At 44.1% G+C, this 26,613-nt stretch overlaps 1 protein-coding gene across 2 annotated transcripts in view; it reads right to left on the bottom strand.

Moving 5' to 3' along the window:
• Positions 1-257: 257 nt before the first annotated feature.
• Positions 258-26,613, bottom strand: part of LOC142877217 (chemokine-like protein TAFA-5) — a 138,349-nt gene continuing 111,993 nt past the window's right edge. For both annotated transcript variants that reach the window (XM_076011666.1, XM_076011667.1), the window contains exons 3-5: positions 20,232-20,359; positions 6,502-6,708; positions 258-1,674 (exon numbers count right to left, since the gene is read on the bottom strand). In XM_076011666.1, coding sequence (XP_075867781.1) covers positions 6,700-6,708; positions 20,232-20,359 — 137 coding nt within the window. In that variant the 3' untranslated portion in view covers positions 258-1,674; positions 6,502-6,699. The remainder of the gene's footprint in view (positions 1,675-6,501; positions 6,709-20,231; positions 20,360-26,613) is intronic.

Raw genomic sequence — 26,613 nt, 5'->3', positions numbered from 1 at the left:
GATTATAATGTTTTCCTCTTTCTTTTCATCCCACTTTCATGGCTGAGGTCCGCGTAAATCCATCTGCCAGGGGGTTGCCCCAACCCCCACCACCACCCTTTTTAGGTCATTCATTTATTTATTCTTAAAATATTTCACAATTTTAAAAAATAACAATTGACGTCGGTAAGACTTCTGCTTCTGTTCCCTCGGCCTGAGGGTGCTGCGCGGGGGTCAAAACACAAGCGTGAAAGATAAATTAAGAGATCGAGAACCCATAGAGAGGAAATGAGTCAGTATTCCACATCGTGTACAATACAATATCATAGCAAATTAGCAGATTTTCAATGGCTTCCACTGACTACCATGGATTTACAATGTTCAGTTGGCTGCACGTCAGTCCTCAACAAATTGCGTCACTTTCGTGTTTTTTTTTCCATTAAGAATTCTGATAAGACAGTGACTTTATAGATGACCATGAAAAGAAAGCCGCTACCAAGGTGTGAACAGAGAAAAAAAAAACAAAAACAAAGCAAAAAAACCCAAAAATTAAAAAGAGTCCTGGGACTACGAGCCAGCAGTCATGGGAACAACAGCGTTTTGTTCACGTCCTACTAAACCGCCATTGTGACATTTTCAAGTCCGATAAGCTTCTCTACAAAGGTACAACATATAAAACTGTTAAATATATAACTTTTTCAGGGCCTTTCAAAATACATTAAATGACGATTCTTTCATCCTTTTTTTCAGTCCCAACAGAAACTCCGTAGCGACGACTCGCACTCCCCGTCGTCCGGGACGTCTCTCTGGCGTTCGGCAACCAAAGCTACCAAAATAAAAGCAGATCAGACTTCTTTTTTTTTTTCCTCTTTTTTTGATACACAGTTATACGTATGTAGTACCTATATCTCCGGTCGCAAAATACAGTGATGGGCTTAGTCTGAGAAAAAAACAAAAAAACAGAACTAAACAAAAACAAAACAAAACAAATCTGTAAAGTTTCAAAAGCACTCCACTCGAATGGTATGTAGGCGATCGGGCGCAGTATTTCAAACCGCGTCTCTCTGGTAAGACGGTCCGCTCCGTCGTAATAGTAATTTGTCGTTTTTCGCTCTTTGGTCTATAAAAATATGGGAGGTTTACTCCAGCAGAAGAAGGCCTATTCACAGCAGAGTGCGCTCAGTCCAGTCCAGTCCAGTCACGGCCTCGGGAGGCGGTCCGTGAAGCAACAGGGTAGTGTCGTAGTGATCCCGTCGTTTGGCTCCGCAGGCCCCTGCTCTTGAGGCTAGCAAGCTTAGCAAGGTCAGCAGCGGGGGCGGGGGGATGGGGAACTCCCCTAGTCCCTGGAGAGGTTCCACAGGAATTCCGAAAACCATTTCTTTTCCCTTTATTTTCTTTTGACCCTCACCCCCCAATCCTACCCGAAGTATCCGATCCTCCGTGGCACGACGAGCGCTTGCTAGCTTCAGAGAGCAGGTGTGCAGAGCAGGAGACGACATTTGGACCCGACGACAGAAAGCGGGAGGGAGCAGCGACAGACCCACCACCACCACCACAATCACCACAGGAAACGGTACTTTACAGCTGGCATCGTGTCCAACGTCCAGCGCACAGTCCGCTCCCTCAAACAGTTGCTCCCTGGTGGGTTTTTTTCCCTTTCTTTTTGTTCCTCCGTCTCCAGTCGTGTTACGAGACCTGCGGATCAACGAGAAAAGAACAAACATGAGCCTGCTGCCGTGGTGCAGAGGGAAATATCAGACGGTCTATTTACTCAAAAAGACATTTCAATAATTCGACTTTTTCATCTTTTCTTGTTTGACACGGTACAAATGAAAATGCGATTGCGTCCTGCTGCCTTGTGCTCGCAAAGCGGTAAATCTTTTGATTAATAATTGCAGTTTGACATTTACCTACGTGTACTTACGTGTTACCAGTCTCCTCCCCACTGAACATACAGTAATCTGCATTATCATTGCATTCGACATCAGAATCAAAAGCTGTTGTTAATTTTGCAAAGGTTGGGAAAATTAGCAAATTGATTCACAGGTATAGCTTGACTCCTTTACTTTGTGTCAAGAGAACATGAGTGCTCGTACATCTGGGATGAAGCTAGGCTCATTAGCTTCCGACTTCATTCAAAAGACCATGTCTACTCTTGTAAAAGGCGGGAATACAAATGACTGGTTTCAGGTGCGTGCCTACTGTTTCTTACTGAGTGCAGGTATAATTTATAGCGACTGTGGGAGGATGACGAGCAAAATAAACTTTTGCCCTCTGTCAAATCAAGTGTGTTGCATGTGCCCATGAACTCTGGAGATAATGGCCATGGTCATGTTTGGACCCAGCCATGAAACGAGGCAAAGCTGGACTAGAGGACATGATGGCCCAGACCGGATCGCTTGTCCTAAAGGGGCGAACACATCAGAGCAACGGCAAGTAGTAAAGTAGACACAGATTTGGGGGGGGATTTAAAAAATAATAAAAATGCAGGCCTGAGGCCTGGCAAATATAATAAGAAACCCCAACTGGAGCAATTGAATAAAGACGTCTTGTTCGCGGGGCCATTATCAGTCTAGCCTGACTGTTCTTTCGCCCCTTTTCTACCCTAATGTCAGCAAATGGAGAAATCCCCTTTAAATCTCTCCGCACGGATCTCATCGCTTCCCTCCTGTTGCAAAACTGCGGCAAACAAGATTTCAGACGAATTCACAGGCCTTTGACCATGTTTTTGGTTTTATCAGGGAAACGGCCACAGCCACATCTAACACGGGGGGAGGAAGGATGCGTCTGAAAACCTTGAGCAAAGAAACATTCCAACTCTGGCTCAGGGTTCAAACACAAAATGAGGCAGTGGCGGCACTACTGGTGGATTATTTCACAGACGACCCATGTCACGCCGTCCGCTTATTGCACATCGATATCCAACCGCCATCGTTTGACGGAGAACAAGGGAAACATTCAATCTAGAGCTGCGGCAAAAAGCTCCTCAGTCTCTTTGATGTATAAATACGGACTGGCGGTTCCCACCACACGACATTACACGCCGTGTTTATGCAGCGCCGAAGTGAGGGTGGCGGGTCGAACACGTCCACCCAGGGTGACATTTTCCCTTTGCGCGTGTGAATTCCAGCCGACTTGCGCTTTTCCACAAAATGTCAACACTGCCGTGACCTGCGGTGAGCTCGTGAATGGGCAGGCGAAGAGGGGGATGGGCAAACAAACAAACAAAAAAAAAAACAGTCTACCGTGACCTTAGAGCCCCTCAAAGGAAAGAGGCGGATGATGCCAAATTGCCAACGTCGATTGAGCGGTCGCGCGCTTCCTGTCGAATCGCCGGCCTGAGCAGCTAAAATCGTAGCGGCCTTCCCACATGAATATGTATTTGCAGGTGAGCTTGCAGGTCAGGCGCGAGCCACGAGTTTGACAAGTGCGGAGGTTGGGAGAGTGGGTGCGGGTGGGCAGGTTGAGAATCGCTCATGTACGAGCGGCAAAGTAGCGTGAAACGCGAGCAGATGCAGACATCAAAATACAATTACAGCAAACTAAAAAACAAAACAAAACAACAACAACAACAACAACAACATATCACTAGCATGTATGCGAGGCGGCCTCCAGACACCAGGCCCCGTTCCGTGTTTAAAGAGGGAGTTCAAAGCCACCCGGGGTGTTATGTCATTATCGGCCCTTTCATATCGCATTTCCTCAGAACATCAAAGGCAATGCGCCTCGCCTCTTCTCCCCGCATCCCACAATGTGATCTGAACAGGAAAAAGCTCAGGAGGAAACGCCGGAGTGCGTTTAACGAACCCCCCACCCACAACGAGGGGCGGCTTCGAAGCCGTTTGATTGGGATTATGAGCCGTGTACTGCACGGATCCCATCTGCTGATACAATATGCCGCAGTGTTCACACGAACGCCTGGCAACATTAATGAATTTTGCCAGACATCATCATATTCGCCCAGATAGAATCTACAACCGCTGATTTTATTCTTGTTGCGTCACTCTTTTTATTTGATTTATTTATTTTTGGTCCAAACAACCTTCCAACATCCTTGAGGAAAAACTGCCGCGGGTGCATAAAGAATCATTGACTGCTGAAACAATATTTCTGCTGTCCCGGTTCCTAAAAATAAAGGCCTTTGCTAACGTACAGCACAAAGTGACATGAATTTGGGCTGTAAGCAACAAAACCAAGAGGGGACGATGAAACTTCATCGTCTGGCTGAAATGTTGCGAATGAGAATGTATTCACTCCGCATGTGAACACCAGAAAAAACAGTCCTACATTCACTTACTAAGTGTAAATAGTAGCCACCTCAAGCCAGCGTGCAAACTTCTTACTAAAGATTTTCCAAATGTGAGGAATTTTGGAGTTTCCATAAATGCTCTGAAGTGATGATTCTTTTTTTCAGAATTAATAAATTTTTCTTTAAGGAATCTCAACTACTGCCTGTTTGCAAGAAGTGGTAAGTGGAAGTCAACACTTGTCACTTGGTAGTTTCACCCTTGAGGGTTGCAGCGTATGTTGCACTGCGCTCTTACCGCTAGCACTGCATTCTACCTTATTTTTCTGTTGTATTTGCAGTGTATTTTGCTCATTTTAACGCTTTATCACGTCTCCTCATTCCCTCTGCTACCACTGCAAACACCAAAACCACTTTCAAAGGTGAAGTGTATAATATTTGGGGATTTTCCGAAGAAACAGGAGAAACATCAAGTGGTTACATTTTAAATTGCAGTGCTCTTTCACTTGCCCTCCCACCCCACCAACCCCCCTCGGCTGGAAATCGCTGACCCACGGTGGCACAAGGGCAGCCTGTATTTCACAATGTGCGTGGAAATCTACAAAAGGCCTTCTTTGTGGACTGACAGGCAGCGGCACATTTTTTCGGGGGGGCCATAAAGGCTGGATGATATTGAGCGACAACAGGAGCCTGGACTGTGTGAGTCTCTATGAGACTAGACATTTTTATGGCCTCGGCTTCATCCATTTTATTGGCCTGTACGTTCAATTTACAACATGGCTACTCTCTATTTTCCCATCACATGCATTAAAAAGGAGTCCGTCTGGCGCCCCAGTGTTTCTTTTTTCCCCCTTCCCCATCTCCTCCTCCTCCCTTTGCCCACAGACGTCAGGGAAGACGACAGTCCGAACAACTAGCAGAAAATGAACCGGCGGGGTTTTTGTGTTGCAGCAGCACCGCACATCCTCTGAGATGAAACAAGTGTGCCAGGGAGCTGCTGAGATCATGGAGAGAGAAAGAAAAAAAAAAAAGGGCCACGAGGCGGCCAGATATCAAAACAAGCAGACGGTTGTCGTGAGAATGCTCGCCGCTTGCTCGCTCGCACGTTCACCTTTGAAAAGAATTGTTCGTGTGAAATTGAAATTTCACCCGGTAGACGACTCGCCGTCGTGTCAATGGAGGCCCTGGTGGCTCTTCCTAATCCGCATAATTGTTTTGTTTGTTTCACAAACGGAGAGAAAACCACCCAGGGCTGATGTACGTATATATGGTGACCGCTCACTAAAACATAATGGGTCTGCATTGGGACTCATGTGGTGCCTGTATGCAGTCAAAGTGTTTTGTTTTGCCACAAATTAATACACATTATATGTATATATATATATATATATATATATATATATATATATATATACATATATATATATATATATATATATATATATTACACATATCTAATTACACACATATATATATATATACATATATATATATATATATATATACATATATATATATATATACATATATATTACACATATGTAATTACACATATATGTATATATATATATATATATATATATATATATATATATATATATATATATATATATACACATATACATATATATATATATATATATATATATATATATATATATATATATATATATTACACATATCTAATTACACATATGCAATTAGATAAAATAATTTTGACAAATCTCAGTTAAGTCAGTATTCATCAATACTTAACAATGGCTGGTGTCGGAATGCTATCAAAACACACAAAGTGCGTTTAGCCTGACTATGAATTAGCGTAATTAGCCTAGTGTGCGTGTTCAGTTCTTCTTGAATTGGGAAAAACAGCAAAAACAGCGATCAGAAATATCTATTCCATTGAAACACTTGCAAGGGTTGGAAGGAAGCATTTTCCCATTTGCTTTCTCAAGTGTGGTAAGTTAGCTTACATGCTAAACGTTCAGTACCTCTGTGATTCTCCAGAATGAATATCAACAATCCATTTTTTCTGAGAATGTATTTTCAGTTCAACCAGACTGCGTCTTTTTTTTTTTTTTTTTTTTTAATTAAATTCTGAGAAAAATAAATATCAGCTAGGTGCAACACCAATAGATTCATCAGCTGTAACAACAGCAGACTTCTGTTGCACCTCATCTGTGCAGCTCCCATTGGCTGACAGCCCGCTGACCACATGACCCCCATGTACACAAGGATACAACGTAGCGTGCAACAAATGTAGCGGACTTGGGATGTACCTTGTTGGATGTGCGAGGCCTCCTGCCATCGCTGTGTGAGGCTGTTGGTGGGGTGAGTTGTGGTGTTGTTGCTGTCGGTGGTGGAGGGTGGCGCTGTTGGTGGCGGCGGCGGCAGCGGAGGTTTTTTGGGCTCTCTGTCAAGGGGTCGTCAATGCTCTCCATAGCGAAAGAGTGTCGTGGGGGGCGACTCTTGTCACGTCATAAGGCCTGGTGGAGAGAGGGAGAGCAGATGGAGAGAGGTGGAGCTCAGAAGGAAGCTTCACGTTCACATTTTCTTTTCTTTTCTTGTTGCTATTTAAGAGGGAATGTTTTCTTTTTGCTTTTCAGGCACAGAAAATGTTTTCTGCCTCCACCGCCGCCACCATTACCACTACCAATTGAAAATGGGACAGTTTGGGTTTGTGCTCGAACCTGCCTTGCTTTGGTTTTGCTTGCACTGGATTAGCGCAAACTGGATATTTGGTAAAAAGCACTCCTGGGCTCCCTGGGCAATATTGGCAACTGTTTTGTTTTGTTTTTTCAACACAAAACAAAAATAACTGTAAAACCAGGGCCAAGAGTATTTCAAGTCTGATTCCCATGTCACTTCAGCATTACAGCTCAGTATAAAGTATAAATTATTGTTAAATGTCAGGAGTTTCTGTGTTTCATTTATCTGTTTCTCTTCAGATCCCATTAACATGAATAGTGCACTGCTGAACTAGAGCTTCGGATTTAATTGACCCCTCAGTTAACCCCTGTGACAAAGAACAGCAAATTTGATTTTCTCCCTCAAAAAAAAGGAAAAAAAAGAAGGGCTGTTTGGCTGCTCAGACTATAACAGTCTATAACAGTACCAAGCTGCTCTGCACAACACTGAGACCAATTTCTGATTACTGCAGGACTTTATTACTCATCAATTCAACTTTATTGGAACCAATCATTCATTTGCTGTATCAAGCGCTCACGTCATTGAACGACTGTGAATGTACGCATGGTTCCCAACACTCGTGTGCTTGTCCTCGCCTGCTTGCTGGAATAAAACAAACAAACACAAAAACACAGCTGTTCAAACGACAAGAGCGGGCCAGGAAATCACAGCACGCTTCATGAAATGAAGTGGCTCTTTAAGAGCCACGTGAAAACTGGCCGCTGTTGACCCTCTGGATCGTGTGCACAATTGGAGAATCTTTTTAATCACGTTGCTTAAAAAGGGGAAGACGTCTCGGACTTGTAAATGGACGGCCGGCCTTATATTTCCACTGACGTGCTGACTTGGCTCCCACTAGAGGGGCTCTGGAGAGGGGGGGGGGTAATGGCTCCAGCAACAGGGCCTCCAACCCCCCACTACCCCCTCCCTGTTCTCCCAGCCTGTCCAGGGAGGCCAAGCAGCTGTCTCCTTAGCGGCGATTCTGTTCAACCCACTGTTGGATGTGTCGAAGGGGCCCAAAGGGATCAATTACAGAGAATGGTACCGACCCAGAACCCCCGCAGAGGGAATGCGGTGAGAAGGTTTGGGGTTGGTTGGGTGGGGGAGAGGGGGGTTAGTGGGACGTACCCATCATGCATGCATGGCTCCTTCTCAGAGAGCGGTGAAAACAGAGAGAAGAAGCGAGAGGTGGGATTCATCTTCATAACCGTCGCCGGCACGACGCACAGAAGCGTAAACGCTCGAGGAGACGTGGAGGAAAGACAAAGAGCGGTCGGGGAGTCGCCTTGAGTTAAACAGCAACCTCAGTTTGGGTTTTCTTGGAGAATGGAAACGGGCCGAAAGCGCACACGCCTGCACACACGCCTGCACGCACCTCCAGAGTGCGTGGAAAAAGAAACGGATCCACATGAGTTCATCAAAAGTCGAACCTTTCTTCTTCAAACATCTTATATTCTTCACCCCCCACTGACGCAGCGATGTCTTTGTGACAACACACATCAGTTCCTCCCTCGGATACGCTAATAACGACACATTACATCTGTATGTGAGCTTCACCTGTCGTGAGCCGCGCTAATCTCGAATTGTGTGCTGCCATTTTTTCCCCCTTGTCAGGCAGCGGTAGCAGCGATAGCGGCAGCTGCTAAAATTTGACAAAAAAGTCTACTCGACTTGACGAGAATCTCCTAATACTGACAAATGTTTCACAGTCAAGACGACAATTTGTCACACACAAAGCCGACAACACACCGCAAGGCAAATTTCCGTTTAAAACGTTACACAGGGAGCGGATTAGTTGAAGCTTAAAACTAATAATCTCACACCTGAGGCACCTTGTAGACACTGTACTTCTGTTAGCATGTCAGAGTGCACTTTCCTGGAAATGTTGCCGTTTTTCACTTACCGGTGAAGACTAGCTTAGCTTATTAACAGAGGTGGCAAAAGTATTCACATTCTGTACTTAAAAGTATAGAGACTTGTGTGGAAAAAATACTCTGCTAAAAGTAAAAGCAGTGATTCACAAGTACACAACTAACACAAACACAGCTTTTGTACTCTCAATCCTACAGTTTTCTTCATTTTCGACTGCAGCACAACCAAACTAGTTCTGACCAGGGAGCCATTATTGAATGTTAACACTTAATATTATATGATAACCAATCTTATTTTCTACATTATAAATTTCTCTATACTGAAAACTAATCTGTGACCAAAGAGACGAGGTAAATCTAAAAAAAATCTAAAATGTGATTCACTTTTGTATTGGACTGCACAGCAGCGCAGTTCAAATAGATACACTTCAAGCAATAACAACTTTAAAAGATATATAACAAGTTAATTATTCATACTTCACATACTTAAACTTATGACAAAGCATTCGTACTTTGTTACTTCCCACCTCTGCTTATTAAGAATGTGACCACACATCAAGCACTGTAAAAAAGTAGCTCAGCAAGCGACATTTGGTCCACTCTCATCTTAACAAGCAGCAGCGTCGTTTTTTTGGTCAGACGCCCGAGTGTGAATCAGTGAAAACACAACTGGGAAAGCCAAGTGAAAGAAGCTGTGAACAGCACGACCAGTAAAAGAGAGAGAAAAAAAAAAGAAATGTCGGAAATGTCGGGAAGTGAGTCAGGATCTTTGAATTAGGATCGCAGTGACAAACAAAACGCACTGTATTTTATAAGATAGATGTGTCTGTCGCCTTGCTGCCAGTGTCTGCCTCTCACTTTTCAATCGTATTACTCTGTCACTGATGTCAGAAGCTAACCCGGACCCGGTCTTACTTCCCTTTCTTGCCTTTTTTTTTCTTTTTTTTTGCTTTCTTGCTTCAGAGCAACCTCTTTTGTCGCCTCTCAGACTCGGCACAGCTTCTTGCGCCGTTTCAAGTGCCAGCCTGTGATGGTGGCAGGGAGCAAAATGAGAGCTCTCGCAAAAAAATGAGGGAAAAGTGGCGTTTAAGCCCAGCGCTGTGCGATGAACTGCGCGCCTAAATTGTCTTCTGTAACGAGGCGAGAAGCTAAACCTGGGTTTCTGCGCCAAAGTCAATGTCCCGCCGCGCAACGTTTTACCGCACTTAAATCAAAACATCATGGTGCATTCACGGACCATCATCATCAGCAAAATGCAAGAAGATCAGAAGTTTAAGAAACACTCAACCAACCGACGACCGCGTTCAAAGTTACTTCAATCCTGCTCGCTCTGAGCTTCAGCAACTTCAACTGCAGGGAAGCAGAATAGAGGGAGGTTGGAGCTATGGTCACTTCTAAGACTTCATATAAGATGCGTTGAAGGGCATCAGTTTCCTTGTGTCGAGAGGGGAAGAGGTGACATAGAACTAGATGCTGGCACTAGCGGACCAGCACCGCTAGACGGGACTAAAGCGACTTGTTGCCCCAATGTGACACCTGAACCGTTTTAACTTTGCTGAACTTTCTGCTAACTGAAACAATTGAGTGTGAATCAATTCTGTCGGGCAACGACGCAGCCCTGGGAAGCAGAATTTAATGAGTAGTTCAAGTAGTATTGTTGCAGTTTTGGCTCACCTTTCGTTAGCTCGGAACTAATGAATTACATTCGGTTACATCCTGATTAAAACCTGCAAGTTAGCACGTTCAACGTAAAGTCAATGGCTCCACTAGCTTCGCACATTACCATGTTGTCGGATGCTTTTTCTAAACAATTCTAAAAAATAAGCTCTACTGCCACTAGTTCGACACAAACAATATCATCAAGATCATGACGTGTGCGCACAAGGTTACGTTAACCTCTGTTGTGCCACGTATGCGCCCTCTACTGACCAGCATGAGCAAGATTTGAGAAGAAATTGTGAAGGTGAACATCTTTTTATCTTTTGAAAGTTCAGGCATGTTTTAATCAACTAATATGGATTGTTTTCATACCATCTCTCTTTTTCCAACCATTTTTAATTGCCAGAACTCTTTAACCGTGCGCTTTTCAACCCATTACACTCGCATAACATGAATTACTTTGCGCGTCTGCAAAGTTGTCCAGGTGGAAAAAGCCGACGTTGGACTCAAAAGGTTTAAAATATCGTCTCTGAGGGGCAAAAACGTTGTCATAAATCAGGAAAAAAAAAAGTGTGACACGGCGAGGACACAGGGAGAGGGCAGCGGAAGTCTCTCGGGAAAATCGGGAAGGTTGGCAGAGAACGGCTACACCTGTCAAGGTTTTGTTCCGGCTTTTGGCCCGTGCAGAGTATTACAGTGGCGGCTATTAAAAAAAAAGAAAGAAGTTGCCACTGGAGATTTGAAGTTCCATTTTGAACTTCGAATAAAGGTTCCTCCAGCTGGGATTCATTTTTTTTTTATTTTTTTTATTTTTTAGAAGAAAATTGTGTCTGTGGAACCCTGCAGTGCAAATGAATGGGAATAAAAAGAGGAACGGCCCTCATTCACCAACATAGTGTCAAGCTGCAAACACACTCTGCACGGTTTGCACTGAAACTGATAACAAACCCCCAAACTCGTTTGGTCAAATTTTCAGCTGCAATGAGTCAAAACACTTCCTGATGTGCCTCTAGCATCCACAAAAACAACAACAACAAACAAACAAAATTGCATTCCACATTCTCACAGGTCGCACATTGCCAATTGTGTCTGCGTTTAAAATCAGATTTTAAAGACAGAGAAAGACGGCAATGCGATGAGGCCGCCTGGGGCATGAAAGTTCTCTCACCCGCTCCGTGAGCTTAATAGTTCGGTGCACGACATCCGTGACCTCCCAGTCTAAAGAGGGAGCCGGTGAGCGGGGCGAGATGCCGTCCCGGGTTGCGTGGGTGGGCTGGGCGGGTTGCCCTTTTCAAAACAAGGAGACTGATCAATACACAGAAAGACGCAGAAGTACCTGCTGACGAGCGAAAACAAACAAAGTGGAAGCAGCTTGAAGCGGTTCTGCTTCGCTATTTTTTTCTTTCTTTCACAACTCTGACTTAATAACCCACGAGCGAAAGGAAACAAAAGCACTGATTCAATTCCATTACTCAAGTAAAAGTAAAAGAGTACAAGTTCTGAATTGTACTTAGGAAAAAAAGGAAAAATGATTATTTTTTCAACTCGTGAAATTTTGCCTTCAATACTTTTTAATATGCAATGTTATTTCCCTGCATGTTAATTTTTCGCTGTACTGAAAATGTACTGAACAGTGACCCCAAAGCCAAGGCAGGCACTCCAAAATAATCTCCCTCTAAATATGATCCACGTTTATATTCAACTACACAACAGCAGAGATCAATTAGGTCCACTTCAATCAACAGCTATACTGTAGCTATCATAATAATAATATAATAAATAATAATAAGCAAATTACTGAACAGAATTTGCGACTTTTCAGGACTTTTAAACACACATGTGACTAATTTTCCAATGTAAGAAGTAGAAAGCACACACTACAAATGTAGGGAGTAAAAGTAAAACGTTGTCAGAAAAAGAGATACTCAAGTAGAATACAGATACCTGAAAAATCCACTGAAGTACAGCAACAAAGTATTTGTCCTTCATAACTTTTCACCTCTGCTCCGGGAGAACCTGCACCTAATGAGTAAAACCCACCACCTTCCTGCTGTAAGGCCGACCCCTGCACCACCACAAGGCTTGTTTTGTCAGTGCACTTTATTCATTTAAATAAAGAAATAAAGAAATAAACATATATGTATATATATATATATATATATATATATATATATATATTACCACACCACAACAAGACAACCCAGTTAGTTTGAGGAGGTCAACAACACACATTTTCAACATTCAGCAACCTTCTGCTTTTCTTCCATGTGTCTGAGCAGCGAGGGATTCACCATCTCAACACCTATCTCGACTCAACACCAATTAGGATTCAAACCCATATAGAGGAACAGACCGGGCCTCCATTTGTGTTCATTAGTCAGTATGTGTCCACAGTCGGAGGCTGAACAGATTTTCAGTATGTTTTTTTCTTTTTTTTACGGACAAACACGTTCTGGACGATACTCTTGGTCCATGCGGGCCGCCATAAGGTTTAGTAATGACACACAGGCAGCTTTTCTTTCCTTCTTTTTTTAACTCACACATACAAAATAAAGGGATGACTGATAAACACGTGGCCCAGCCGACGTGCAATTCATCATTTCGTAAAAAAAAACAAAGGTGGCTGTTTTGTAGCTCGTTAAGACTTATCTGAGGTATTCAATTTTCTTCCGAGGTCGACCTTTTCTCTCCACTGTGTGCCAGCGAGACTCCTTGCGCAGAAATACATTAAGTCTTTGCGGGATACGTGTCCTTTTCTGCACCGCCTGTCACCACGTGTTGCTCCGAAAAGTTGAGCTGTCAACGATAGGCAAAGCACGGCATCAATCTCCATACGTCCCTTTCAGAGCCGGGCGCTGGAGAAAATCCATACTGTGTTTTTATTGACGGGAACGACGTCGTGCGGCCTCAGAAGCTGGGCTCGGATTATGATAAACGTGCGCAAAGAGGGGGGGGGGGGAGGGGGAGGGGGAGGAAGAGGAGGAGAAGGGTAAAAAAAGTCAAGCGAGACTGGAAAAGAGACTGTGAAGGAGTCACGCAGAGGGGAAGCGTGAATACGGCAAAGTTATTTTTAAGAGCGGGAGCGTGACGGCGGCGGCCGTGGCAAGCGTCAAGCCAGCTTTTCGCGCATCCGATCCGCCTCGCTACCACCACTGAGCGGGTGTTCAGCAGCGCCGTCGCCAGGAATAATCACAGCGCGCAATGTAAGAATTGTGTGTATAAATGTTATCATGATATGTATTCTGTCAGGATGAGTTCCGAACCCACACGCAAGAAACGGTGACACACTCGCATGAGAGGCAGCTGACGCTGTAGGAAGAGGAATCTGAAGCTGAAGACACACCCAAGGACAACGGACGCAGCCTGTGTTGATGCTCATCTCAGAATGCTAATGACTGCATTGCATGTTTGCATGATCACTCTGCAGAAGGGGAGTTCTTGGAAATATACAAAGAGCACTCTATGGGAGCGGCAGGTCCAGGGGTGTCAAACTCAAAGACACAGTGGGCCAAGATTTCAAACTTGGACAACGTTGCTGGTCAACATTGATACTGATTGAAAATAAATTGTCCTCCAGATAGAACAGTGAATCATTTTCTATGGACCCAAACAAGTTTGGCTTCAACACTGAAAATGGAACAAGCAAAGCCTAATACTACACATTATTTTATTTCTTTATTTTCAGCCTTCTGATTTACATTTCAACACTAACCTTTTTCCATAGGCTGATAATACATTTAATATAAAATAACAACAACAAAGCAATTAAGCAGTAATAATATCCTTCAATGAACCTCCTGTCCTGATTGGTGCGCCGAAATACCAGCTGGTATTTGTAGTAATAGTGCTACATGTGCTGTATAAAACTGGCAGGCCAGCTCTAGTAGTGACTTTGTCTTGCCTTCCGGGTAAAATACGATCACACTGCAGAACAAATTTGGCCCGCAGGCCGCAGCTTGACACCTATGGTCCAGTCCCTCAGTGGGAGGAAGTTGCGTCATAGGGGAGTAAACGGCAGGTCGGGAGCAGCTTTTATAGTTTTCCAGTTTGACGGAGAGAAAGCTAACTCAAAAAAAAGGGGAGAAGAAGAAGTCCTGACATTTGTACGAAATCGGCCTTCACGGAGGCACGTTGGCTGAGTGAGATTGACCCGGCTTAGACAAAATCCTACAGGGTGGTGGAGTGCGTCTGTTTGTCTGGTGCTTGTTCCATCGCACAAGCACCTGACAGACAAGTCGGACATGCTCACCCAACCGTTGCGCATGCCGAAGGTCGACCGGCGTCCGGTTAACCTCGGAGAGCCGAGGGCGAATAAGGCCACTTTGTTGTTTGAAAAGTTAACCAAAAGAGGGACGAGGAGCAATTGGTTGATGTTTTGAGTTTGGAGCCAGCGAGCCTCCCTCGGGCCTGCGTTTAACGAGCCGTTGTTGCAGTTTTCGCTTTGAATCAGAATTAAAGAACCAAGGTGCAGCTTTTATTTACTTCAAGACCAACACTTAACCGCCACCCAGCCCACTGGACCATTTGAAAGGTCAGCGCAGGGTGTAGTGCTTTTTTTTTTTAAAACACATGGGCAAGAAATGCAGTGGAGAAAAGTTTATTTATTATTTGGCAATGCAATTTTGTTGGCAATGCAAGACACGTCACAGGAGGAAGAGGTCGTGCTTTTCCCCACCGAGGCACACTGTGCAGTGTAGCATGCTAATCTCCGCTACAGATCCCGGCTATGGAGGCTCTGCAAAAATGAGACGGATGAGTTCGGACGCCAAAGCAGATGTGTCAAAAACCTGCATTCTATCGTTTGACCAGCAGAGACTGCCACTGTTTTTTACTCTGATGTCCTTTTTGCCCAATCTATTTTCATTTTACCTAAAAATGGCAATAAAGTTGTGGCAACAGTTTAGTAGCCAATTGCGGTCGGCTTGCCGGCTGGTAGATGGGCGTTGTGGTGCGCTCTCCAATCGTTGCTCACCTCCGGTGCCACCCACACATCCAAATATAGAATAGTCCCGTTTCAAAGCAAACTGGGAGACTCCAGATGGCGCTAAGCTGTGAAAACCAATCTCTAGGCTTCAGAGCGGGTACTTGCAAACCATTCATCCATCCAACATCGTTTTATACCAGCAGTGGCCCCAACAAAGTTGTTGGTCAGCCAGTCATAGTCAAACAATTTTATTCACTATATTGTATGTAGCACTTTGGTAAATGGTTAATGGACAGCACAACTGTGGCTAATTCTGGTTGATTGTAGATTACTTCCTTGGATTTTCTCCTGTCTCATTCTAACTTCCTTCCAACGTCAGCTGACAAGTGATGCACTCGGCTGCTGGCCTAAGCTGCCTCCAAAAGCTGACACATCTGCTAAAGCCTCCACGACGCTCTGTATTGCAGTCGTTGCTCATATACTTTCGAGTCAAATGTCAGAACCCTGGAGTGACTCTCCGAGTCTGTGTCACCGTTTGGGCTCTAAGATTTCAAAGTAAAATGAGGGCAAATGACACGAGGAGTCGTCCCAGACAGTCAGTAGCAGCAGTGCAAAACCTGCACTTGCCTAAAACTCCCTCCTGACTTCACTTAGTCTGCATGAGACGAAACTGATTCGCCACCATTGAATCAATGCCGGCAGAGTACAATCTGAACAATGACCCGAGTCCACTGGTTTCCAGTATTCAAAAGAAAAACCCTGACAGTGAAGGCTGCTTAAACTGTCTCTCTCTCTCTCTCTCTCTCTCTCTCTCTCTCGCTCTCTCTCTCTCTCTCTCACACACACAGGCACAGATGAGTGAACATAACTGTCCAGTCATTTGAATAGCTGTCACAGAGCTTGAAGTAGCCAATGAAGCAAAGCAAGGGATACCTGTCAGCGTGAGTGGACGGAGGGCCTCGCTGACTGACACTCCTGGCAGGATGTGAAATGTACCAGTCGGCGGCAGCAGCACAGGGGTCCACATCCATAATTACGCATATGGGCACAGTAGGGAGAAGAAGGAGCTGCGACACAACACGAGTGCTGACAGTCAAATACGCCCCTGAGAATTGGATCTGTTCGCGCTGCAACATCTGCATATCCATTCTCTTCAATAAGGACATGGACAGTGTGGGGTTTTTTTAGTTAATGGACACACACCACGTGGGCTCAAAGTGTGTTTATCTATTTGTTTATTATTATTATTATTATTATTATTATTATTATTTATTGTTTATTCTGTTATTGTACATATATATTTCATAGATTATCATTTATATCAGCGGTCCCCAACCTTTTTTGCACCATGGCCCGGTTTAATGGAAGACAGTATTTTCACAGACCAGTTGAGGGAGTGGGGGGGCGGAAGAATCGTTGACAGTACCGGCCCCCGGCCCCCGGCCCAGTGGTTGGGCACCCCTGATTTATATCATAGAATATCAGTAAACTATTAACATGATGCACAAGATTTTCTGAGGTGGTTCCACTCTGGTGAGTGATAGCTGTTGTTCCCACTTTCCGCTGCTTTAACTTTTATTTATTTCATTTCAAACAACTAGTTACTTATAACCATCCTCAAGGACCTAATGACACTTTTGCGATTACTATGTGACACTGACTTCAAAGTGCGTGTAATCTGCTTGCCCATATCGGAACTTGCATTGCAAGTAGGCCACACCAGGGCTGTCACTTCTGTCCACACGGGCAGGGTCGTGTGAGGTCACCATGACACAAACATGCTCACACACGCTCGCACACGCTCGCACACGCTTCCCTTCTGCTACTTTGCGCAGCTGGGGCATGAGGGCAGCAGCTGACTGAAGGCCTGTGTGCACACATGCATGAGTTTTTTATTAATATATGTATATATTTTTCCCCCTTCACCATTCACAATGGCAGAATACAATTGACGGACAGCAGTACGAGATGTACGATTCCGATCACGCATGGCGTCATCACAAGGTTATCAGCAGTCACTACAGAGTGCTTAGGCCATCTGACAAGCACCTCAAGGAGTGTCAATGTGGTTACAACTGCAAAAATCACTGTGTCGCAATGTTAGCAACTAGCCAGCTATCTGCCCAGAAAAAATAAAAAAATAACTTTTGTCTTTTGTGACAAAAATGCAGAAATTTGGGGCAAAGAACGTACAATTTGACGAAAATCTGCATGATGACAAATGCTAAAAAATGTGTGTAAAAAATGTGCTAAAAAAATGCTATGTCCTGTACATCAGCTAGCTAGGGCCATCACACTCTTTCTAAAAGGGAAAGGTTTCTGAGGGAAAATAGAAGACCTGGTACCTGTAATTGCACAGGGCACACACTGTAGACGCCAGTCAGGGGCTCAAACTAGAGCGAAAACATTCCAGCCTCAGTTAGCCCTGAGGAACTGGGGTCGCGGGGCGACACAATATCGGCAATGCCACGCTAGGCAAGCGCGTGTCGTTAGCGAGCTTCATTATCAGGTCCAGTGTTGCATGATGGTTGCCGCCGACACAACAGGGGCTAAAAATGGTGCAATTTATGCGTTCCAACTTGGTCCTTAATAGAACGGTGTCCTCTGTGGTTCAGGGTTTCGGAGTTGAGCCCTCATTTGTGCACTTGTGCGTGCGTGCGTGTTTGTCCGTTAGCGGGATGGCGTAAACAAGTTAGTCAGCTGATGACTAAATCATGACGGGGACGCATTAATGATGCCCCACTCGGCGTTCACCCGTTGACATTCACAGATAGGGCAGCCGTGTTGCGTAGCATGCTCCCTAAATAAGAGCGCTCTAATTGCAACCGTATAGGAAGCCAACACGACTGCATTTACATAAGCAGGAGCAGAGGGAGGCTGCGCAGCACTGAGGTTTGACGTGAAAAACATAAAAGAAAAAAAAATGTAAAAAATTGAAGCTCAGTGGTGGGAACAGATTATTGAAGGACGGACACAACGAATACATGGGCGGAATCTCTGCGAGCACAAGAGCCGACTAGCCATCTGCTGGTGCCATTAACATTAAGAGCGTTCCTAATTCAAGCTAATTGCCAGAGATGAGGAAGTAAACAAAGCGTGTGCAGTGGAGCCGGAAACCAAGGGGGGTGGCGGAGGCACGTGGGAAATTTTCAGGGGCGGATTGTGATGGGAAGGCCTAACCAGGTTCCTCCATTTAAATTTAAAAGTTTGCTTGCGACGTCAAAGACAGCCTGGTCGTACAGCTTTGTGGCAACTCACGGAGAAGAGGCTCTCAGGTGCGCTGAACGTTATATTTCAATGCATCTTGGCTAACTGAGGCTCCTGTTAAACAGCACCGTACTGTAAACTGCCACACCTATTTATAATATATAAAACCTATTTACATTTTCTTTATGAGTAGAAATGAATCAGTGTTGCTTTGCAAAATCAGTCCTTTCCAATAATTTGCCATAACAGTTTCCTCCAGTTGGGAGTTCAACATTTGGTTTGACACACACAAATTTGTCTTCGCCAGCATCCTGCCAAGTCATGCAGTCAGTATCCGTGTCCAACGTCAAATGACCAAAGAGGAGTATGACCTTTTCTCTCGGAATGACAACCAAAAACAGTGGGAAAATCTATTTACGTCATCATTGCCAATTGCCATTGCCATTGTCATTCCCAGCAGCCACTCTGCGTAAGAATGGTTAACAGGGGTCTATCCAATTATATTAGCTCAGGCTTTGTTCCATCCAGGTCCAAACAGTCCGGATTCTGCTCTTGTCCTTTTTGGTTCATTCTGTTACAATAAATGGAATTTCAAAATATTAGCTTTTTTTTTTTTTTTTTATGAGTGATTCATTGTCCACCTAACGATTGCCAAAAAAAAAAAAAGAAAAGATCAATTTCTACAAAATTTCTACACTACAAATCTGTTGTGTTTCTGAATTAATTTCCTGATGAATGAAAAAAAGATATATGTGCATTAAGTACAAAAAAATGGCAAAGGGTAGCACGAGGCCATCCGGCCCAGTGATGTTACAGCCATATATCATTATTATTATTACACTTATTTTGTCTGTATTTGTAAACATTAGTCAACCCGCAGCGCCAACAGTGCATGTTGTTTCATGGAACTTTTACAGTTCACCAGAGAGGAAGTGGTATGTAAAGTTCCACTTAGTGGTTTAAAGGTCCAATGTGGAGGCTGAAAAGCAATGTGTTGTCGCCAAATATACAAAACAACACAAAAGATATTTGTGTTTAAAACTGCTAGTTCTTTTTTTTTTTTTTTTTTGCTCGTTTTTCAAGTAATTAGCTCTGGATCTACTTGAAAGCTAGCAGCCACTTAAAGTGCCACTTGCACTAGAAACCGGAAGTTAGATTCAACTCTGGCAGAATTGACTAATCGGAGTTGATCAGATTAAATCTGTCCTGCCTCCAATTCAAGATGAGAGTGAATATTTAAGATGGAGTCACCTGATCATCAGCCATCTACTGTACAACATGTCTAAGGGTAAAACACAACACACATCTGTCCATCTTATGAATGTATGGCTTATATGTGTGCAGTATTCTACTGGACCAAAATATGGTCTTACCTTATCTTAAATGCTAACACACAGACACACACACACACACACACACACACACACACACACACACACACACACAAACACAGAGCTACGTGGGTCGTACACTGCTTTAAATTCTTTTAAACCAGCGGGATTGAACGTCGTTGGACATTTGCCCAGTGCGGCGTCCAGTTTTCCAGGCACTTTTCTGTCCTCGAGAGTTTGTTGTTTTGCTGATTAGGGTTCAGTTTTTTCACACACTTACCGGGCGGGCCGAGTGGATTGTGTAAACGGCCAGCGGAGACAGAACTCACCGTGGTGGTTTTGACTCGGCCTCCGGGCTGTGTACAAGTCCAGCCAGATTTATTGACTAGCAGGTCGCAGCCTTCGTCCTCCAAACACGGCACCATCTCGCACCACTGCTTTTTCCGAACGATCCCGGCTGCAGCAGAACACACAGAGAAAGAGAGGGAGAGAAAACAAATGAATAAACAGCGGACCATCAGGGAGGGCTGGCTTAAAAAGAAAAATGCAGCGAGAATGAGTGACCAGAGAGAGTGGGGCTCGAAGCGCTGACAGACGGAGAAAAGACAGAGAGGGGCGGAGATTTTTTAACACGCTGCAAAATGATGGCGGATTGGGAAGGTGGGTGGTGGGTGTGAAAAAAGAGAAAGAAGCTGAAATGCATATAAATAGGGCAGGGGAGATGGGGGAAAGATGGAGAGATGTGGCAGGCAAAGGGGGAGAGCGATGGGACGCAGGTAAGACGGAGAGCAGTGAAGTCGGGAGACAATTGAACAATATGAGGCGCGACGACAGGACGACAGGGAGAGATCGGGAGGTGGGGGGCGGCGTGATCAGTCAGGTGAATAAATTTAAACGTCACGAGCGACATCGCGAGTCCCTCTGTGAATCCCAGGACATTTCAGAAGAGGAGGGCATCGTACGTGCGTACATGTACACAGTTTATTGTTTTATCTTCAGGTTCTGTTTCCCCCGTGCAGTCCGTCTAAGTCTGCGGCATTTGATGCCATAATGCAATCCATCATAGCAAGACACTGTCATTGAGATGTTTTGAAGTCATCTGTCCTCATAAGATAGGCTTATAGTATTAACTTAAAAAAAAAAAAAAAAAAGAGCTGTTTAGCATGACTCTCGCTGAGGTTCCATTACCCCTAGAATTGTGCAAAACCTAAATATCGCAATAAAAACTGGTCATGGAAATGCCTAAACTTAAAAAAAAAAAAAAAAAACAAATATTGCTGAAAGATGTTTCCGCTCTCATGAGGTGTTTTTTCAGATGTATCGTTATAGAACTATACCGCAAAAGTGTAATGGAAACACACTTTTTTCGCATTTACGCGTGAGCGGACGTGACGTATGGGGTAAGAAAGTAAAAATGGCAGGTTATGTTTGGACGGAGGAGAAAAAAATATAACAACCATACGCAGCAAACACACATAAACAAACAAACAAATGCAAATGTGATTCTCGTAAATCTCGTGGGACAAGATTTTATGAGAATTAAGGCTTATTCACGCTCAATGGAAACACCTGGAAATCACAATTGTGCTGTTTTTTCTTTTTTTTGTTTAGCATAAAAAAACAAAAACAAAAATTCCCACCGATACCGATGATATGTATAAATATTTAAGCTTAGGAAAGAGTCCTAAAAATCCAAATCAGTTTTGAAAATTACATTGACATCTCAAAACAAATAGTGGTGACTGAACTCACATCTTATCAAACTACCTCATCTGAGCAAAAATTAAACACAAAACAAAGAACATATCTTTGGACAACATCAAAAACCCAGCTAAAATTAAAAACATCCAGATACTCCACTAGTTCAGCTGCAACCTTTGAAGAAAAAAAGAATCTGGACTCACGGTGGTGATATATTATTATATTGAGTGTCCTCCCAAATATGCAAATCTCAAAAGGCAGATAATAAAAGATGTGACAGCAGAGGAAAGGATTAAGACAAAGTCTAGTCCGAGTGTTGCCAGATAACACTCTTGACCCCTGGGGAGCGAGAGCAAGATAAAGACAGATGGATACATACATTAATACTAATATTCTTTTTGCATTTGTTGATAGAGATCTGCACTTTTCGAGAGATTGCACTAAAACCCACAAAGAATTACACCGCCTTCATACATCATATCCCTCTTGCCTCTGCGGGAATTGTGTTCTGTATCTATAAATCTGCTCCGAGGGCACCTTCACTCGCTGCCGTAACCTTTCATGTAGATCATCGCCGAGCTCGGCACCCCGATGCTAATGCAAGTTCACCCTAAACAATGTCTATATATCCACCAGGCAGCGCGGGGAAATGTGCTTTTGCGCGCCGCCTTTCCGCTACGAGGCTTAATAACAAAAGTGTCACGGGCACTGAATCAGAAGTGCAGCCGTGTAAAGCACTATTAATGGCTACTCACGCTTTGCTGACGCACTACCTCAAGGTTTTTCGCCGCTCTGCCCTGACTATCGTTTGCCTCCAGGCGAGTGTTGAGAGTGTTTTGGAAGTGAATGCAACTTCAAAGGTTCGTAGATACAAAAAATGAAACCATCAGGTGTCAGCAGTGGCGGATCTTCACACACAGATGCATCTATAAAGTTTGATTTTTATGTTTAAGAGGGTTAAACTCTGCTTGATGTTTCCTACATGTCAAGCCTTTGCACATTGTTTGAACTGGTTCTTGAAAGGGATCTTTGGTATACTTCCACTCCCATAGAATTAATCACTGGTGAGGGATCGGACTGCCAATTAAACATAGACCTCTCCCTTCCTCATCTAGCAAAGTAACAAAGCAAATCTTTCACTGGTTAAGATTTGGCCCAAAACATCTTGGGATGTGCAGTGTGTGAAGTCACTCCAAACACCAAATAAGCAATCAAAAAGATCATTTTCTGACTGGCCAAATCTCCAAAGGTGTTCCTCTGGGCTGTGTGTGGTCTCCTCTGGTTTACTCAATGCAAATAGGAATATAAACTTTTTTTCTTTTTTATGAGGAGTGATGCTGCTGAGGTGCCAACTGACATCCCTCTGAGGCCAGGGCTGTCCCAAGGAAGTACACAAAGAGAACAGAAAATTAGGGTAGGGAGAGTTTTTGTTGAGAAGATCAATGAAATTTGAATGCTGAGTCAAGAGAAGAAAAAAACACTGTTGAATCAACTTAAGTTCTTGCACTTTACAGAACCAACGAGATACATGGAAAAAACAAAACCAAAACTGAGAGTCTGGTGTCATACCCATCCAAATGTTTGAATTTATTTTACATTTTGAGTATCTCATTTGTTGCTGATTTGCATGATTTTACATTCAAGACCATGACTGATCAAGGCACTGGATTACTACTCATCATCTTCCAACTCGTCCCCTGCAGCTTACTTTTACAAACATTCTCCTCTTTATAGACAACAAGACTTAAAGCTGGAAGTGTCTATTGCCATTGGTTGTGAAGTGACTGTTACAAATCTGAAAGTAACAGTCAAATCCTTTTCCCCGGGCTCGTGGAAACATTTAGAACCATTCGCCGAGCTTGCAGAGCTTTGCTTTTACCCGTTGATATTTTAATTACGCTTTCACACTTGTTTTCACAAACGCCAAGACAGTTGTACTGCGGTGGCTAAACAAATGCAGGTAATAAACAGCAGCATTTAGCAGCAAAGTAATGACATATTTCCCGCAGGATTTGCCTGAGATTAAATAAAGGGGGTGGGAAAAAAAAGGGCACCAGTTGTAACACCGTATTATGTGGCAACAAACAAAGGTCCATATTAATGCTAATGTAGCTCTCATTGCATTCACAACAACGCCGACTTGCAGTAATGCTGTGTTTCTGCAGAAGGAATGGCTCCTACTGCTACTGCGTACCAACACAGAGGAGGGATTAATTCCTGTGTAGTTTTAAAGAGAGTAAATGTCGCCCCAACAGAAAAGGGGAAAAAGAGAATTTGGGTCCTAAACTCACAACCGGCCACCGCCGGTTGGTGCATTATTGCAGCCGTAGCTCAGCCTCGCATCTGAGGGAGTTACAAGAGACACAAAGTGACCCAGTTTTACAGCGAAATAAAAAGTGTCAGGACAGGAAGAAAAAACAAAAAACATCTCAAACTATTGTAGTATGAAACTTTGATATCCATCTGCAGGCTGAGTACCCCCCCGCACATCCTCCGCTCTCCCTTGCACAGTCATGCTGCAGTCAGTTTCCAGCTTAATTTAAAAGTAATTCAAATAACAAATGTCAAAATTTGAAAGCCGCACATTCCTCTATTGCATATGTGCAGCCTCAACCTAATTGAGACACAACGTGCCAGGAGAGAAAGAACAAATCTATTGGATTGGAGATTTAATCAAAAATACCTCATTTCCTACCTTTCAATTGGAGATGTTTTCCTGCAAAGTTTTTTTTTTCTTGTCCTCCACTTTACAATCTCTGACTTGATAAGAGATGAAGGGATTGTCAAATTTAAAATCTGACTAGCCCAGTTACTCTGATTTAATCACAGGTGCCATCGTGCGGCACAGGGAACAGCGATGACCTCTCGCGTTTCGGATCCGCGCCGCTAACTAAACTCATCTCCTGGCCGCGTCCCGGGGTGATGGCCCACTGCTATCTGCCACCGCCAACCGCGTCGCCGCTGTGTGTGAGCCAGCGGGGCCCCTCGCATTGGAACTTATGAGATTTCAGACCGATAGCAAATAAAAAAATAAAAAAATCATCTCTTAAATGCTAACACACAGACACACAGACACACACACACACACACACACACACACACACAAACACAGAGCTACGTGGGTCAGGCTACATGGCCAGGAATAAACACACCCACAGCTTTTTTTTTTTTTTGACGTGTCCTGTAATGGAAGGTATCTGCTGCGGGTTTCACCAGCGGGAGATAAGGAGCGGCGACGGAGGGAACATTATTACACCCTCGACGGGACATTTATCTCCCGCGCCAAAAATGGTAGATCATGCCCGTGTCAACAGCCAGCATCTTGGCCTAATAAATTCTGTCTAATGCCTTGCCAAGACGCAGCCATGTTGGGGGAGTTGCACATTTGTGGAGGACGCAGGAGCAGGGGGGGGGGGGGGGTTGAGAAGGAAGAGGAAGGCGCTCCGAGAGGCAGATCTGATCTGAGGGTAATAAATGCAGCGCTGCGCTCTTCGCTAGATTGCCACGCAGATACCGCGATGCGCAGGATAATTTTGAGCTAGCACAGATGGGATCTGTCGCTGGGCAGGTTGCACAATCAGCAGTGTTTCCCCTCCCTCTTTACAGTCGCAAGTTTCGGCGTTGCACGCTTGCGCTAGAAGGGCCCCCGTACTCGCTCCGCTTGCTAAGCTACCTTTCGCAAAGTTGAGGGAAAAAAGAAAGAAAGAAAAAAAAAAACAATGAGTGTTTACAGGGATTCCATGAGGGAATTGGATGAGCTGCAAAGCACGATGAAGACGTGCATTCCATCCTTTGAGAGGCGCCTCTTGGCCGCCTTCTTAACATCTTAAGAACATCTGAAGGCCTAAGTATGGTGTTTTCAGAAGATCTATAGAGCTCTTAAAGTGAATAGCTGTGCAAGGCTGCTCCGCTGCAGTTCGCAATGAGAAACAAAGATCTGGAGAATCCGTAAACCATTAAAGTTGAAATGTTTTTAGGTTGTTTACAGATCTTTAATTACCAGACCCTTTGGAATCCTCTTTTTTAATAATTCTTAATATGGTATCCGAGCTTGCATAACACTTCTAACAACCTCTAAGGCACACACACTCTAGCGACTGGACAGACTTTTTCTTTCATCTCTCGATCACCGCACTGCTGCTCAAACACAACACTTCTTTTGAGACACGGATGTAGGGTACCGACCAAATCTATTCACATTATTCCAAAGCTTACATTTGTAGTGCGTGGGTGCCGGCGTAAATGCAGAACACAGTTCCTGCTCAAGTCCAGTAGTTCAAAGTAATTGGATGATCGAATGCACGTTCAAGTGCATAGCTTGCGAGACGGCCAGGGTGCGGGAGTCAGCCGCATCAAAAGTGTACTTCAAACAACTGTTTATGCAAACTCCTGTTTTGATAGGCAGCTGCAATGTAAGGAACTTATATAAATAATATAAAATGATGAATAAATACATAAATAGCAAACAGAGCAGATTCAGGTTCCGAGTTGTTGTTGGTAGGCGGTAATTCTCTGCCTCCTCATCTGCCTTTAAATCAATCTGGACACAGAGGCTTATTATTCACAACTGCCACTGCACAATAGTCATTTCATTTTAGTGCCATCATTTGTGTATTTTGTGTGTCAGTCCATACGGATGCTACAACAGTGGGCCTTTAAGTTTCCACATGCAGGCTAGAAAACACATGAAATCCAGCAGCCAACACTTGCCCTGCTCTCTCTCACACACGCATACACACCGCACATGCACACAGGCACTCAGGCTAAACAGTCTTTTCGCTGACACGTCAGCCGACAAAGTCAAACAAAAGGCGGCGTGGAAGTGGCCGGCCGAATGCCATTAAGACTGGTGGGTGCTTTCATCGTAGAACCCCCCCCACCCCACCACCACCACCACCAGCACCACCCCTTCACAACCACCACCATCCCGCCCACCGTCTCCCGGATCCTAAGTCTGGATAATTAAGTGCACTATCTGCCCCGGCACGGCAGGCGGGCGACGTCTAAAAT

The sequence above is a fragment of the Nelusetta ayraudi genome, unplaced genomic scaffold, assembly GCF_046127955.1.
Source record: "Nelusetta ayraudi isolate G7.1 ecotype Tasmania unplaced genomic scaffold, CSIRO-AGI_Nayr_v1 ptg000135l, whole genome shotgun sequence".
NCBI classification, from domain to species: domain Eukaryota; kingdom Metazoa; phylum Chordata; class Actinopteri; order Tetraodontiformes; family Monacanthidae; genus Nelusetta; species Nelusetta ayraudi.
This window is presented reverse-complemented; position numbering and strand designations above follow the sequence as displayed.